Below are 17,480 nucleotides of genomic sequence, written 5' to 3'. Positions count from 1 at the left end.
AATAAAATAAGCCCATTAGGTCATGCTCCACCCCTAGAGGTTCCTCCTGCCCATGACTTGCAGCAAAACAGCCTGCCTGTAATCTGCCCCAGCCCCTCTGAAAAGCCCCCCGCGGATGTCGGGCCGTGCGCTTTCGCTTTGAACATCCACCCTAATCCTTTTACTTGGATGAGAGCAGTTGCACACCGAGAGGTTGGTGTTTGTGCAGCGGTCCTGAGCTTGGAGAGACTCTTCATCCCCCAAGGCCTTTCTGCACCTCCCTGCCTGGCCGTGCAGGGCACGGGGGTAATTATCCGCCCGTTCCGAGTCAAACCACGCAGCATCCCGTCAGGATCCCGCTTGGCATCTGGAGAGTGCCAGTGGAGCCCATCGGACGCGGCACGGGACCGGCGGATTCCTTTCATCTCTTTGAGTTGCTGGAAATGGGATTGCCTAGCATTCAGTGCTGCTACGGGGCCCATGGGCTTCCCTTTAAATGCGAGCTGGCAGCAGCCCGGACTCCAGCCGCGGCAGCTCAAACGGACTGCACTCCCTCAAGGCTGCGCATAGCGCAGCGGGAGAGACCGTCCATAGGCTGGAGGCGGCTAATTCTGGAAGTTTAGTTCTGGTACCGACTGTTTGGGCTTTGAGGAAGGCCGGCAGGTGAAAAGAGCATTGCTGTTGAAGAAATAATTACCCCGATCATTAAAATATGACCAGCGATGAATGGAAGGTAGCTTTCATTGTTTGCAAGGTGCTAATTGTTGACTACATAAGCAGTCTCTCTGCTTCTGCCCCTGCTATTCCTCCCAGGATTGTCCCTCGTTCAGGTGCTGAGAATTCTGCTGTTGAAACTAGGAACCCTTGGGCTGTTTGTTTACCTTGCTTTTACAAACTCTGCAATTACCTGATCGGTTGGGTTAGGTCTTGTAATGGCAAAATGTGGATTTCCCACTCTGAGACTGCAGACAGCTGCTCTGGAGATTTGTGGTTGCAGCATGTTACCCTGAACAGCTCTCGACAGCCTTGACTGTAAAAGGAGCATGTTGGCAGAATACCACGCCTTGGGAATTGAAGGCCAGACACTTGGATCAGTTTTCCATGCCCTTGAGCTCCACAGCACTGGATGATCAGTGGTGCTTTTGTTCCATTGAGGGTTCAGCTTTAGGGCGGTCTGTTAAGGCCATGTGGAAGAGCCTGCATTTGACCCCATGATTTCTTGGTGTTTATTATTTAATGGCACCATTTCCCAATTTAATCTGTTCCCTTCATTGGAGCACTATAAAGAACATTATTAAAGGGAATGGGAATTATCGCTCACTGCTCCCTACAATGTAAAATCAGCAGCACTATATAGAACCTTATTATTGGGAACCAAAAGGTCTGTTAAATCCATATTCCTACCCTGGAGCACTATATAGAACACTTTAATAAAAACCAAAATGGTCCCCTAATCCCTTTTCCCTACAGCGAAAAGGCTTCTATTAGCACTAAAAAAGGTTCTTTGATTTGTAACAAGTGCAACCCCTCATTGTCTTTAAAGAACCACGTACAAGCAGTTTTCACTGTATATAAGAAACAATGTGTCCAGGCAGGGAACTGCTTATGCATTCAGATGGTGTATGAGGATGGTGGGCTGATGCTGATATCTGGTATTGGAAGGGGCAAATTTATCTGTATGAATACAGAGAGAGAGACGGTGACTAATGATTGGAATATCATGCATTATTTATGTCCTGAGTATCTGGGAATTCTTGGAAATCTCTGATATGACCGGGAAGACATCTTTCTGATGTCACACATTTGTTAACACAGTTCATAGATGAGAACAGATTCTCCCACCTCCTGTCCAGGAGACGGAAATGCTTCTCTAATCACGGTTCGCCACGTTGGAAGATCGGGCATGCTTCAGGGAACACGGTTTTATAGAACAGAAGTGAACTCTGTTTGTTTGCCAGTCTTCCAGGGCTGTGCTCTGCTGTTTACATTCCATCACCAGCACGGTCTACTGTGGGTAATCCGTTCCATTCCTGCCATGGTTTCCAAAGCTGCTGGGGTCGTTTGCTTGTTAATTGATCAACCATGAATTTCTCTCATGGGAAAACCGTGATTCGTCGCTGATGCGCTCCGTTCAGGATCTTCATGCCTCCGCTGGGGTCCTCCATTGACGATCCATCCTTGGCGATGCATCTTGGAAGGGTTTATAGGAGCTTGTGTTCTGTGTGGGGTCCGGCTAAACCCGGCCCACTGCTCCGTCTTTCTGTAAAATGCCAGGGAAACAAAGAATGCAGCGTTTACAGAAATTTGTGGGCATTTATTCTTTTGGCTCGGATTCGTTACCTTTTGGCTTTATTTATTCCTGCCTGTTAAATCCCTAGCTCACCCAGGGGGGATGTACCCGAGGTTCCCGGGAGTCGAGGTCAGGGCAGAATTCAAGAGCTGGCTGGTGGCGCAGAGAGCAGGAATCAGCTTTGGCTCCCAAATCTCGGAATCTGATGCAAATCCGGCAGTGTTTAAAGACCCAAATCAGCCTCCGTAAATCCCCCTCAAGATATTCCCAGCTCGATTGGGAGGCATTAAGGGATCACAGCGACAGAACAATGCCTCGTCTGGCGGGGGTACAACGACCGAGAGAGAGAGACACACTAGCAGACAGATGTCTCATGAGGGTTTACAGTGTTGCAGCAGCGCAAATCATGGATCACTTTAATGTTTCCTCTCTCGCCCGCGCTGTCGCTCTCCCTCGCTCGCCCACACTGTTCTTGTTTCAGCAGAAAAGCCCGCTTAATCCCGTATGGACCTCTGCGTCCACTGCATGTCAACATCTGTGCTCGTGTGTTTAAATACCATTCCCGAGGCACTCCGATATGACCTACATATTACACTCCACCAAATCCGACGCTGTTTATCCCTCAGTGTTTATTTAAAATGTCCGTAATTAAGAACCGGGGCGACTGATCCGTCCATTTTCCCTTTTATTTCAAGCTCTCCAGAACCGTAATAGACTGCTTTCACAAACACTCACCGGCTATTACCGGTGGAGGTAGGATTAGGGCGAGTTGAGTGATGTGATGAGCGGAACAGGGGAAGTGAGAGAGAGGAGAGGGGGGGGTTGTGGAGTGTGTGAGAGGTCTGTTACAGGCCCCTGGCTGAGGGTGTACGGGAGGTTTTGGGGGGATATTGATGGCTGAGCTGTTAAGCTCCAAGGTTGCACACTGTGGCCCAATGAAGGCCTCTAATAAAGCCCATTCATCCACAGCACAGAACACAGGCCTCTTCTACTGCCCCCTATAGGCCATGTCCATGACCCTCTTATTACTGTACCCTGTATATTGTTAAATCAGGAGCACTGGAGAGAACGATATTATTGAACCTAAAAGGAGAAAATCTGTGTAGTGCCCGGCTGTAGGGAATCGCAGATGCTCCAGGCTACCATTTTTGTTCCTAATAAATCGGTCCCCTTCATTGGAGCACTATATAGAACATTCACTATTCCCTGTCCTGGAAAACTGGGAGCACTCCACGGCAGGGTTCAGGAACTCCAGCGTTCCACAGCTTCGCTTTGCTGTTCAGTATTGCAGGTCTCTGTGTGGAGGTTTCTGCCGTTTGGGACAGGAGGAAGTGCTGTGGAAGCTCAGGCCTCTGAGAGTTCCGTGAGCTGGATTCCTGTGTTTGGGGTCAGCGGACCCGTTTCCTGGACAGGAAGTGGGAGAAATGTGTCCTTATCTCTGGACCGGGTCGGGTTGAGAGAGAGAGAGTATCATTCTCTGGTTCTTTATCAAGGCCAGGGGTTTTGTATGGGTTGCTGTTTTGTGTTTAATGGTTCTCTTTGTCGGGTTTACCGGGTCTTTCCTTGGATGCAGTAATGGTTCTTTAAAGTGGAGCATGTTCTGTGTTGCTATGGTTACACAGGTTATAGAACCATATTCCAATTCTGTGTAGAACCTTTGTTGCTGAGGGTGCTCAGCTGTTCTTGTAGTGTATCATCATCACTATATTAGTCTGTGAATGTGTCTGTTTCTAAACAGAACTGAACACACACACACACACACACACACACACCTCTCGCTGTACCCAATGATATCTACTCTGCTCCAGTGCCTGCACAAATAGACCCCTCTGATTCCATCTGATTCTTTTAGATTGTGTGTGTGTGTGTGTGTGTGCGTGTGTGCGTGTGTGCGTTCGTTCGTTCGTTCGTTCGTCTGGCCTATTCCGGCCACTCCTGCTGGTTATATCCGCGGCAGAATTCCCTCAGGCTTTCTCTGATTTCTCGTGACCACCGACTCACTGCTCTCTATAAACACCCTCATTCACTTACATCTCGCTCTCGCGCTCTCCCTCGCTCCTACAGTCTCTTACTCTTTTTCCTCTTTCCTTCTTTCTTTGCTCTCTTGCTGATTGTCCCTTTCTCTCTCTCTCTCTCCCCTTTTACTGTCTCTTTACCCCTTGCTTTTATTTTCCTATGATCTGAGTGGTCAGTTTTTGGATCTTTCTGGAAGTAAAGATTTGTTTCAGTTTCTGTATTTATACTCTGAATATCAACACATGAGACTGTGTATGCTAATTAGAAACACATACTAGTTTATTAATATATAATTGAGTAAGTGAATAATATACGTGTGTTTGTGTTTGTGTGTGTGTGTGTGTGTGTGTTCGTTCACCTGTGTGGAGTGTTTCTGCGTCTCGTGGCCTCTCCCTCACCTCCCTCATTATCTGCTCTGAAATCCACTCAAAGCCTTTCGGGGAGATTCTCTCTCTCATGCTGAAATGAAGAGCTCACTCTCCGCTCTGGGCTTGATTAGCCAGACCTGACCCCAGTCTGTTGGGGGGGTGGTGGTATTTGCTGTTGAAGGGTATTTGGGAGTCCTTTAAGGGGTCCAAATGGGCTCGTCTGTTACCCAAGTGTCCCTGTAATCACACTCACACTGCACCTAACATTACTCATTATTTAATTAAGTAATTAATATAATTACTCATGTCCCCTTAATAGAGCGCCCCCTACACTTCCTGCAGTGTAATACAATCTCAACCATTAATTTCGATGTACCCCAAAGATTTGGAAAGTGATCTTTGCACACTCATTCATAGTTATGCTTACACACACACACACACACACACACACACACACACACACGCATTACTCCAGCACTGTGGAATGGATTACTCGCTCTCTGGGCGCCCCGCCCTCCTCAGTGTTCCTGTTTATTTCTGTGGGGAGTTTCTGCGCCGCTCTGAGGCAGCGTGGCTGTTTACAGTGTGAGTGTGAGCTGCGGTGCTGAAGTGTTCGCCGGGCCGTGGATGGGTTTGGAGTGTGTTCTGAGGGGGAAATGGAATGAAACCTTTCTCTTATTCACACTCGAGTGCAGAGAGGAGTGTTTTTATTCCTCAGCCCGCCAAACCATGTGAAGCGTCTTCCTCCTGCTTAAGGTGGTCCACTCAGGGGGTCTACAGTAACCTCACCTGGTAAACACCTGCTGCTGCCCTTATTCCAGAGGGGCTGGAGTGTGAGGCTGAGGGAGGAGCAGAATGAAGACTCAGCTGATTAGGAGTCGAGCTGAACTGTAGATTACTGTTACTGTTGCACAGTAATGTGACGAGGTTGGAGAGCCCACAGCTCTGCTGGACGAGGTTCGATGGTGTTGCTCAGTCTGAGCGTCTGATCTTTTTCCTTTATTTCGGTCTGGTTTTGGACTGAAAGCTGCTTTCCTCCTGCAGCCTGTTCTCTCTCTCACTGTCGCTCACTCTCGCGCTCTTGTCCTTTTCTCCCCCTTAGTTTCTGTTTTTTTTTTCTGTTCTCTCTCGCTCTCATTAGTTGTTGTATGTAGGGTGGGAGGAGTGCAGGTCTAATTACTTCCTGTGAATAATTTCCTGCTCTAATTTAGGTGTGTGTGTGTTTATACGGTTGTTAATTGACGGGGCTGACTGCAGTGCTACAGTGCGTTTAATTTTTGCACAAAGGTTGATCAAATAAACAGGAAAAGGGAAGCGTAATGTTGGCGCAGTGCCTTTATCCTCATATTCCAGGGAAGCGGCCGACTGTAGAGATCCCTCCCCTGACAGTAGGTGGAGCTAGTCTTTGAATATTAATGACCTGGGTGGAGCTTGGAGAGGGGTTTAACTGGTTTAAGCTGTTTTTTTTTTACATACCGGGACTTCCTTCAGCTCTCCTGCAGTTTGTGATTGGAAATCAGGGTGTCCTCTGATTTGGCCGTTTTGTGTGTTCCCCTCAGGCGGAAGGAGAAGATAACCTGAAGAAGATGCAGCTGATGGAGCTGGCCATTCTCAACGGAACCTACAGAGACACCAACATCAAAACACGTAAGAAAACACACACGCACACACACACACACACAGACTCAATATCTACAGTATGCAGATCGGTCATATCCTTAAAACAGGCGGCTTTTAAGGCTTTATATATTAGACTAATCATCAGTACTTAAATACTGAGCACTTGTGACCAACCTGCTGTTGTCTGTGGTGGAAGATAAACCTCTAAATAGAAACGCATCCTGTACTGGTGAAGCGCTGAACTGCTCAGCCTGTATTGAAGCTGAAGCTTTGATGTTCTGGCTTCTCAAGAAGAAAAACCATGAATAGCATAATAGGTTATATGTTTGCTGTTTGCCCAAACCTACAGAAAAGTATGTAAAAATGAGAACTGCTGCACCTGAAATCATGAACATAATGATGGAATCTGAATGCATATTATATTTACACTTACTTCAGAAGTCCAGCAAGAGTATTTTGTAGAGTAAATTGTATTTTAATATCCATCATTAATTCCCTAACATCTCACTCTCACCTTTACTCTCTTTTAACCTCATTTCAGAAGTTATATTTAACACAAGTGTTTGTAGTGTTGGACCTGGACCTCTGGATTCTGTCCGAATACTTTCTCTCTGTCTGTCTTGACCTCTTTGCCTCTCTCCCACACTTCCGTTCTCTCTTCCATCATCCCTCTGCCCTTTTAAAAGCTGCTCCAGATGCAGTGTGGAGTAATCTTAGTGTGGCCTGAAGAGCACTGCACAATCACTCCCTGTGTGTGTGTGTGTGTAATGAATCACCAATGACCACAAATTACAAATATCCTGCTTGTAAATATGCATACATAACTCTCATCGTGCATATTCATGTAAGAGCTGAAGTGTAGGAATGTCCCGATCCAATCCAAGTACCGTAATGCTGAGTGTCGGCTGATCCGATCTTTGTGTTTCTGTAAATCAGAGTTCAGGTTAGTTTAGATGTGCTGATAATGACTACAGAAGTAAAATCACTCCCAGTTGCTTTGGAACTAATATATAACACTGTCCGAATGTATGTGGACACCCTCTCTAATGAACGCATTCAATTTTAAACTGCACCCATTGCTCACAGCAATGCTTCTCCAGAATCTAGTAGAAAGTCTTCTTCTCTGGACAGTAGAGGCAGTTACTCCAACAGGAGCAGGATCAGCTCTTTAATACTCTTGAAGCAATAAATGAGCTGGTGTCCCAATACTTTCTCTGTCCGGTGTAGTTCCACACTGTAGACTCTGAGAACACTACTGGGGGCACTATGCTAGAACACAGCACTGAAAAACAGAAGATTAGAACTGGATCAGGCTTAAAATAGCTGATACCTGATCAAATAAAATATGCCTGGATTGGATCGGGTCACCACTATGAATGTGCACTCCCTCATCATCGTTATTACGCATCGTGAGATCTTTCCCCTCACTGCATGACTCGGAAATATTTGACTGGGACTACAGTGACTCTCAGGGCCTTTAATGCACTTTTCTTTATTGCAGAATGTTCACAAGCTTTTGTTTCTACATTTATTTATTTTTTTTGCATTTAATTGTTTTGTATTTTGTGCTCTCAGCATAAAAGCTGTCGATCATGTAGAGGAGTGTGTTGGATCTGCTGCAGCTAAACTGTGGATTTATGTTATAATAATGTCGTTATTTTTATACCTGAAGAACTTCACAGCTGTTTGAGCTCAATCCAGCGACAGACATACACGGCATCTGTACCACCTGGTTATCAGATCACTGTATACAGATCTACAATCACTCCTCTACAGTAGCGACAACTTTAATGTGTGTGTCTGATCACTTCCTGTGCTGTGTAGTTACCATGGTGATGGTTTGCTTTAATGTGATCTGTGCACCTATTGATTTACACACCTGCCCTCTGGTTTGTTTTTGTTTAGCTGCTGATGGTTGTGGGGTTTTGTTGTGTGATCAGTGCATGGACTAATTTTCCTTTTTTTGCCCCTCTCCCTTTTTCCTCCTGCGTTCCTGCTTTTCATATTCTGCTGCTTCTGCTGCTCGTGTCCACTCGTCCCTTCTCTCAATCTCTTATACTTTTACTCCCTCCCTGTCCTCGCTCTCCTCATCCCTCAATTATCCCCTCTCTCTCTCTCTCTGCTTTTTAAACGTCTCTCTCCCTTCTTTCACAAATCTTCCACTCCCACCTTTCCCCTCTACTCTTGCTTGTTTGCCCTTTCCTTTTTCCCCCTTCTCATTCTCTCTATCCTCCATCTCCCTATTTTCTCTGTCTCTCTCTCTGTCTGTCTCTCTCTCTCTCTCTCTCTCTCTCTCTCTCTCTCTCTCTCTCTCTCTCTCTCTGTCTGTCTCTCTCTCTCTCTCTGTCTGTCTCTCTCTGTCTGTGTGTGTGTGTGTCTCTCTCTCTCTCTCTCTCTCTCTCTCTCTCTCTCTCTCTCTCTCTCTCTGTCTTTCACTCTCTTACTCTAGCGAACCTTGCCTTCTCTCTTGCAGCGGCGGCTGCTGCGGCTCAGGGCCCGCGGCTCATCGCCGCCCCCACCGGTCAGGTTCTGCCCCCAGCAGCCCTGCGACCTCCGACCCCCGCAGGGACGCCAATCATGAACATCATTCGCCCTACGCAGATGGCCGCCATGCTGCCCAACGGCACGCCGGCCCTGGTGCCCCCAGCGCCCGACGCGGGCATCATCTACACCACACCCTATGACTACCCGTACGCCCTGGCACCCACGTCCCTGCTGGAGTACCCCATCGAGCACGGAGGGGTCCTAGGTAAGCGGGGGATAGACGCAATATCCTTCGGCGGCCAGCAGGACGGCGCCGCGGCGTTGTTTTACGGGGCCGCTTTTAACGGGGCAGTTTCCCCCGGCCCTGTTCAGGACTCACTCAGAGGTAAATATGTGCTGAGCAGCTGAGGACAGGGGTGCTAATGCTAGTGTGAGGGGTGTAAGGCTTTATTTTGGCTATGTGCTGTTATTAAATATTATAATCAATGTTCAGTATTATAACGTTATCAGAGCAGACCAACCACCACCTTCAGGTCAATGATTAGCTTCTGTGTTCTGGATACCGACCCTAAATGTTTGTTAAATAATTAAATAAACACGGACACAAGTAACATAACATAATTTGTATTCAAACACAACATTCAAATGCAGGCCTAATATATCAGACCTTTCTCAAACATGCTTTACATCAGCAACAAAACCACCATCACAACACCGGTCCTCGCAGGCAGGGGAAACTCCCCAGACCGTGAAGTAAAGTCACGGCCGGCTCAGGAGCCTCATAGCAGCGCTGTAGAAACGCTCAAGCGGGAAATTTCTGAGCTGTGTGGAAAAGTCACTTTTAGCCAGCGGGAAACAAAGGATACAAAACAAACACACCAACAAGCAGCAGCACTCTTACACAGGAAACACACCAACAGTGGAAGTAAAAGGAAAGTTAGATTTTTACGATATAAACATTTAATTAAATCGAGAATTTAAGTGTTTAATATTATAGTAACTACTGAACTAAATGTGATTTTACTGTAGCTTAACTGTAGCTGCTGATATTTAATGAACATCAAATCTGAATATAAAAATATAATAACAGGAAAGAGTCATAATGTAAGCTACAGTAACCCTGATCACTGATGTTCATTGCTCTGAAGGTGAATCAATATAGTAAAACATAAGTTGATTATAATATTCAGTAAACACTCCAAAATAAAATTTGTAGGTGATTTTTTTTGTTTGTGTTTATTCCAGTACTGTGTAAATACTTTGTGTATTTGTGTATTTTTTAAACCTTATTGTGAATCGTACCAAACGAGTCGAATCCTGAAACATGAAATTGTTAAATAAGAGATTTCATAATTCATGAATCAGTTGCTAAAGAATCAAATTAAGATTTGCACCCCTACCTTGCACAGGTGGTGTTTTAGAGGGAAGTGAGCGGTTCAGGTGTGCTGAACTGAGACAGGTGTGGTGGGCGTCGTCTTGTTTAATACATAACATTTAATTTGATTTTATTTATTTATTTTTGGAGAGAAAAGATCTATGTAGACTTCCCCTGTGAGTATACACACACTGTCTGTAACGGGGGGGATGGATGGACATGCTTGCTTGCACACAATTCTCTCTCTACCCTTCTCCCTCTCTCCCTCTGTGTCTCTCGCCCGAGGCTGTGCAGGTGGGTTCTGTTGGTGTGTGGCGGCACCGTTTCTCTGTCCCACAGTAAATGTTTATTAAATTCTTCGACTGTGTTCCTCGTCGACTTCACCCCCTGAACCCCAGTGCTTGACTGTTTGGAGAGAGAATTACCCACAATTCTCTTGGAGGGTCAGCAGAGTCGTAGTCATGCAGCTGTAATTGAACAGAGTAATTCTCGCTCGTTTCATTGTGTGTGAAATTGCTTTCTTTCCGCCTTCTCAAAGGAACGGTTCTTCATCCACATCTAGTGCTGTGGTTCTTAAACAGCTTTGAGCGAATGCCCCCTCTGTGGATAGTCCACTTACTGGACCAGGAGATTGTCCCAACAGGAGCTTCACTGTTGCCCTTCACGTACAGACGCAATCAAATTCTTCCCATATTAGTAATTCCACGCTGGATATTTTCTTCTGTATTTAGAGTTTCTCCTGGTTTTGTTGGAGTAACAGTCTCTACTGTCCTTCATCCCAAACTCATTCCACATTAAAAGTACTGGATGGAGCTCCTCCACCATCATTCCAGAGAACACAGTTCTTCCACTGCTCCACAGCTCAGTGCTGGGGGGCTTTATACCCCTCTACTAGCCCACACCTGGCATTAGTGTTGGTGTTTATCTACTAGTATTCTATTGGCAGTATTTCTGTCAGCAATGGGTGCAGCCTAAAGTAGCTGAATGCATGCATTAGAAGGGATGTCCACAAACATTTGGAGGTATAGGGTATTTAATTAGAGTAATGTTGAGTATAAGTAGGTTTGGCCAAAGCAGATTTAATTAATTGAAGAGGCAGATTGTAAAGTCAGCCCGAATCTGCCCTCTGCTCTGAGGCTGGAGGGGTTTTGCTCTTCTGGCGTTGCTGGATTTTGTCCTTTAACTCTGCAGCTCCTCAGCTTAGCACTCTGTTATTTACTCACACTATCGATCCGACACCGGATAACCCCCAAACACACACACACACCTCCCTGCCCTCTACCCTCTCAGTTTATCCTGCACAGTCATTCTTCTATTTCTTTCTTCCCTTTTTCTTTTGTCCGATTTGTCTCTCCCTTCATTTTTCTGTGTGTGAGCGGCAGCTGTCCAGTAGATTGCTCGTGATTAGGGGCTTGCTGTGTGGGCGTGCTACTCAGTTACGAAAGAGAGAGAGAGAGAGAGAGAGAGAGTGTCGGAATGAAAGAGGGAATTGTCAGTATGTCACTCTGTTCCCTCTGCAACCAAAGAGTGTCGGCATGAACGCTCTGCAGGAGACGGCTGAAGCTGAGATACTGTCTATCTACAAGTCCATTAGTGTGTTTTTTTTATTTTTTTTATTTATTTATTTTTTATATCTGATAGACTGTAATACACTACAGGAATCATAGGGGGCGCTCTATAATGTTTTCAGATTTCATTTTGAAGAAATTTCATTGCTTTTGGAGCAATTCATAATTCAGCTCTATCCTTTACTATTAAGTAAAATCTTAATTTTGAAACTCTAGGAGAGAATCTTTCCTCTTCCTCACCCACCTGTCTCAGAGCCCTCTGTCAGACCACACACTGGATTATTGGGATCTGAAGTCTACCTCTTATTTAAACTGACTGTTTCTGATGCAGTCCCCCTGATGTGGTGTTGTACTTCCTGTACAGAACCCGTTATAGCGGTTCTGTGTATGAACATGTATTAAAGATATATGTAATGTATTTGTGATTCAAAGTCAGACCAAGCAAATCTGACTCCAACTCGAGTTTTATAGATTTTTTATTTATTCAGGTCTGTTTGATCAGACAGATAAAGGCTGTAAATGATTTCAAGTTAAACCGTTTAATCGAGTTGGGTCTAGATTAGGTTTGTCTGACTAAGCTTCAGAATGCTGAAAGGAATAGCTCAAACAAACATGCTAACATGGCTAACAGTGAATGAAGGCTTGTAGCAACCAATTAGAATTGGACTGAAGTCAAGACTTAGATTGAATATTTTGGTTCTCCAGTAGATCTTGTGGAGCTCTGTTTGTGTCGTTAAAGCCCAGTATTTAAGCCCAGCCCAGTCCATAGTCTACAGGGTGTGTCCATAGTAGAGCTGGACTGATTTTTGTTTATTGCAATATTTTGACTCAGACGCCATATTGCCCATCCCGAACCCGCAGCGTCACCCACATCCACATTTTCTTACAAAATGTACCCTGATGCCTACTTTTGATCACAGACTAAGACTGTAAATATAATACTGACATTTGTGTTTACCATATTTTCCTAAACAGTGCTAATTGGTGGCTGTTCACTGTTCCATTCACTGTTAGCAACATTAGCATTCTGTTGACTGAACTGTTCTTTGAGGTGAACGGTGTCTAACCTTGTGGACCTGTTGCGACCTAGGTGCAATGGCTACTAAAGTGCGGAGACATGACTCACGGGTCCATCCTTACCAAAGGATAGTGACCGCAGACAGAGGTTAGTTAGTAAAGACACTTTTACCTTATTATTGACGTTGTTGTTGTTGTGTTGCTGTGCCGTTTCAGATCGGGACTGAATACACACCACTACATCTATGTTTACAGCTGTCACACTCAGGTTTCCATGATTATGGAACAACTATGAACACTGGTAATAGATAATAGCTGAAGTAATGCTCAGATTTCATAGATCTGCACTGGAAACGAACAGGAATATTCAGATTCACGTTTAACAGTGCAAACACATTTCACACTCCTGTTTACCTCAGCAGCCTTTTTTGTTACGTATGTATTGTTAAATTTTAATAAATTCAGTAGTAATGAACAGTTTTGTACCCTAATAAAGGTACTGTGGCCATAGGGAAAAATGTGTTTTTGACTACTGAAAAATAAAGAAACAGAAAACACAAATCACCCTTTTTATTTTTTTTTAATTGCAGCATAGTACTAGCTCTCTAAGTCCCCTTTACCACTAATCACTGTTTATAACACGCATTCCAACCCAAACGACACTAAACTAAACATGCACTAGTTTCTGTTTGTGTTATTTTTGTTGTTCCTCTGCTTTTGTTTGTGGGTACGTGGGGCATCGTAGCCGCTTAATAACGATTTTTGATTCAGGTTGGGGGGCTCAAATTACGTTTCCAATCATGACGTACTTTTACGCCATGATTATTAATAACCAGATTTAGCCTGCGTTTGTGTCTTGGCCGCGGGGTTTGAGGGGATTTGAAAAGAGATTGCATTCATTTTACTGTTAAAATGATGTCATTCCAGTCTCTTCTTGCTGACACTAATATCCTTTCTATCTTTTTTCCTTTTTTATTTATTTATTTGTTCCTAACCACCTAGCCGCCACCGGCAACTAACAAATGACCTCTGAACTCTTCACCCAATGATGAGCCGCCCCAAGCCTGCCTGCTGATCAGATTAACTGGTAATTGCCTTTTGCTAGCCTGTCGGACGCAGAGAGAGAGAGACGCACCTGTCCGAAAGTGACCCTAACACACAAACCAACACCAAACACGATGTGAGCGAATGCCAACCGACAAGTTGTGTGACGATTGAGAGTATATATATATATATACACCTTTTTTTTCTTTTAGTAAGTGTTTAACTTTATTGACCCTTTATTATTTGTTTGGTTTACCCCCCCCTCCCCCTTCTAAATCCCTGATTGTTGGGTGTGTATCAGTAGCGTTATCCCAAGAATCTGCACTGAGTTTAAAGCAATAAAACCTTGTTATTCTTTCCCTTAAACACTTACACACTCAAACCTACACTCTGATTCGACCCAATCTATACGAACACACCAAATTCAAATTATGACCTGATTTGGAATATATAAAAAAAGGAAATCCAAACGAGAAAAATCTGTTCACACTAACTTGTTAAGTTTGTCAGTCTCATGTGTAGCTGTGTGTTTGTTTTTTGTTATTTTTTGTTTTGGTTTTTTTTCATCTGTTCTACGCCAACACATTCTGGGTGCGCCTAGCTAGCTAGCTGCATGGCTAAAAACAACGGACTGCTAAAAAAAAAGCTTTCTGTTCTGTTACACCTTTATTTTTGGTTTGTTACATTTTCATGTACTTTTATTTGCCTGTTTTTGTTGGTTGTTTTTTGTTGTTTTTTTCCTTTCCTTAACTTAGTGTTAACTTTTGTCTAGCTAGTAGCTGCAGTACCAGTGCCAGCTCAGAAGGGGGCAGCTGACGGTGGGGGGCTCGTTAAGAAGAGAATTCTCAGCCAATCTAAATCTTAGGATGTTTAAGGCTGGGCTAACACAGTAGCTACTGTACTCTCAACCTATGCCACCCCAAACCCCAGCCTCCAACATATATAACATATAACAGTGCCTGAATTTATAGATTTTGTTTTTCTTTTTCTGAACGAGCTGTGACACAAAAAAAACATAAAAAAAAGTATTGTGTGCGTATTTAGCCAAAGGGTTTCCATTTAATGAGTTTATATCTCTATATACGAGTATGTATCGAAGTGCAGAGGGCTCTAGAGTTAAGATGGTGTGATGTCGTCATGCTTTTATGTTTGACATCCAGTCGAATAGCATGAAGTTTTTCTCCGTAGTGCTCCAGGATTAATAAGAATAAAAGCAAGAAACACTAAGGATTACAGATGAGTTGGACAGAAAGGGGTAGGAGGATTTGTCCTGTACTGGTGTCTGTACATAACCTGCATTTCTTATTTTTTGTTTTTATTTATTTTCTTATCCTTTATTTTGACTAGAACTTACAGATGCCACCTTTTCCCAATAATTTACATCATTTAAGGGGATTCATTGGCCTCAAATTCTTCACTCCCTCCAAATCCAGCATGAATTTGCTCATCCACAATGTGTCCCACACACTTATTTACTTTTAGTACAGCTACAAGTTTTTTCAACTCTTTCTCAAGAAAAAAAAAACCTAAACAATAGGATGTGAAAGCCATGTCTGCCTGTTCAAATTGCTTTATACATACATGTTATATATCTATATATAAAAAATGTATACAAGTGTAGATACGCCATTGCATATTAAGATACTAAAACGATCAAAATTAGATACTTTTACAGGGTGCTGGAGATGAAATATATTTTTGCCAATTTTAGCTTTTTATACTATACTTGCAGTTACAAAAATATGAAAAACTAAGAAAAAAAAAAATCGTAGACGCCGTGGTGTTCAGATGCTATTGGTCAAGACCAAACTTGTCAAAACTCGGAATGTTTCCAGTCGTAAGCGATTCGGAGATGCGAATTAGAGGGGAGAAAATTAAAAAAGTGCCTTACTGGTGGTCGTTCCTTTTCTTTCTGGGTTTTTTTTTTCCAAGTTACGTTCTGTTAAAATAGTAATATCCTGCAGCAGCTACTGCGACGGGGTGGTAAAGCAACAGAGGCTTGGTGAAGTCGCGCTGCTGCGCCACTGAAACTACTCTATGCAAAAAAAAAAAAAAAAGAAAAAATAGCAGTCATTTGACCAGCTAACTATGTGCCATGATTTTCGTCTTCCCGGGATTAGGTTGAGTCCCCGTTCCCTTCTGTTTTTGCCATTTGAACAAATTCTTAATTTCTCTCTATTATTAACAACGACTATCAGTAGTGTTTCTTTGTTACTGTGATTTGTTTAAAGCGAACTGCCATTTATAAAATGTAGGGAATTGCATATATGGGGAAAAATGTTTAAGTCCTTGAACTTATTTGTCTTTTCCTCTTTCTTTAAAATTTGTTTTCTGGAAAGGGCCTCAATTTAAGGCTGTGTTACTGTGAGTCACTTGTTTTAAATCTCAGTGCCAAACCTTGAAAGCGATCAAGTAGAGCCTAAATCAAGTCTGGCCTTTTTCCTAAACATGCTGGGAGGGGTCTGAGAGCATCACAGAAAAACAAATGAACAAAATGATGAAAAATAGAGCATTATTGTCCATCCCGGCAGTCTGTTTCACTCTCCTCATCATTGTTACACAGGAAAGGTCACTGTTGTTTTCAGTATTTTTGAAACTAATAACTAATGAAATGCAATATCAGCCGGGAGGTTGAAGAAGACCGCTCAGAATTGAAGCAGTATTAAAGAGAACGCCCTCTTACCGATGTTACTACACACTGTTGGTCATTGTTTTTAGGTATTTAGTCCATCAGGTGTACAGAGAAGCTCTCTTGTATTCTCTCCTGCCTGCCTACTACATGTATAATAATGTAATTTACAATCATTGTTACAGGTTTCTAATGTATTTTTCTAACTTCATTTTATATGTATATTATAATCACTTTTCTGACCTGTTTTTTGTTTGTTTTTCAATGAAGCCCACTACAATATTTTCCCCCTTTAAATCCACATCCTCCCCCTCTTTATGTCCTCTGACATCTCTCTCAGAAACTCTCTTGTTTGGGAGTGTTGCCTTTCCTACAAGTTTTTTTTTTTTTTATTTGTTTTTCTTGCTGATCCTTAGCTTGTTTAACTCATTTAGAAACTTTTAGTTTTTCTTGTCGTAAGGAATTTTTACATGCTTGCATTTAGTTTCATGGTGTATGCTGTTATTTTTCTTATTAACCCCCCTCCCCCCTTGGCATTTATTTTAATAAACATTCTTAGTAAGAATTTTACTAACTTTGCTGATATTTTTATTTTGGTCTTGTGTTTTTAACCTGGTTAATGAATGTATAACTACTTTTGGTCTGGTTCACGGACTAACACGATTAAAACTAGTGTCTGATCACTTTTTACACTTTTGGACACAGAGATTAAAAGCAGCACACTAACACACACACACACTGTTGTATGCAAAGGTTTGTGCAAATTCTATTTACCATTGATGTTTTAAGAGTACAGAGATTAAATTCTGCACATTTCTAAATTACTGTTTATCATCGCTGCTGCACAAAAACCTTCTTCCTTTCTCCATAAAGTGAATCTGGAGTTCTTTAAATTACATCCCAATTTAATGATGAATGAACAGAAATGTTCCAAAATGACTTCCACTAAAAGCTAAGGATTTTTCCTTCTCCTGTGAAGTTGGCATTTTGGAGACAAGATTCTTGTGTGGCAGCGATTTACTGAATAGGAAAATAGAAATGTGAAGTTTTGGCACATTTTTTTTCCCCCTTTTTTTTTTTATTCAGTAAC

General features: G+C 43.1%; 1 protein-coding gene across 4 annotated transcripts in view; it reads left to right on the top strand.

The window, feature by feature from the left end:
- The window catches only part of qkia (QKI, KH domain containing, RNA binding a), a 72,703-nt gene extending 55,743 nt beyond the window's left edge, over positions 1-16,960 (top strand). The window contains exons 5-8 of one of the 4 annotated variants that reach the window (XM_072690152.1): positions 6,213-6,300; positions 8,747-9,022; positions 12,791-12,865; positions 13,720-16,960. In XM_072690152.1, coding sequence (XP_072546253.1) covers positions 6,213-6,300; positions 8,747-9,022; positions 12,791-12,865; positions 13,720-13,736 — 456 coding nt within the window. In that variant the 3' untranslated portion in view covers positions 13,737-16,960. Of the gene's footprint in view, positions 1-6,212; positions 6,301-8,722; positions 9,143-12,790; positions 12,866-13,719 lie in introns of all 4 variants that reach the window. The other 3 variants (XM_072690149.1, XM_072690150.1, XM_072690148.1) reach the window with 3 other exon arrangements.
- The last annotated feature ends 520 nt before the right edge of the window (positions 16,961-17,480 follow it).

Source organism: Salminus brasiliensis, chromosome 10 (assembly GCF_030463535.1).
Source record: "Salminus brasiliensis chromosome 10, fSalBra1.hap2, whole genome shotgun sequence".
NCBI lineage: Eukaryota > Metazoa > Chordata > Actinopteri > Characiformes > Bryconidae > Salminus > Salminus brasiliensis.
Note: the sequence above shows the minus strand (reverse complement) of the source record. Positions and strands in the feature narration are given on the sequence as shown.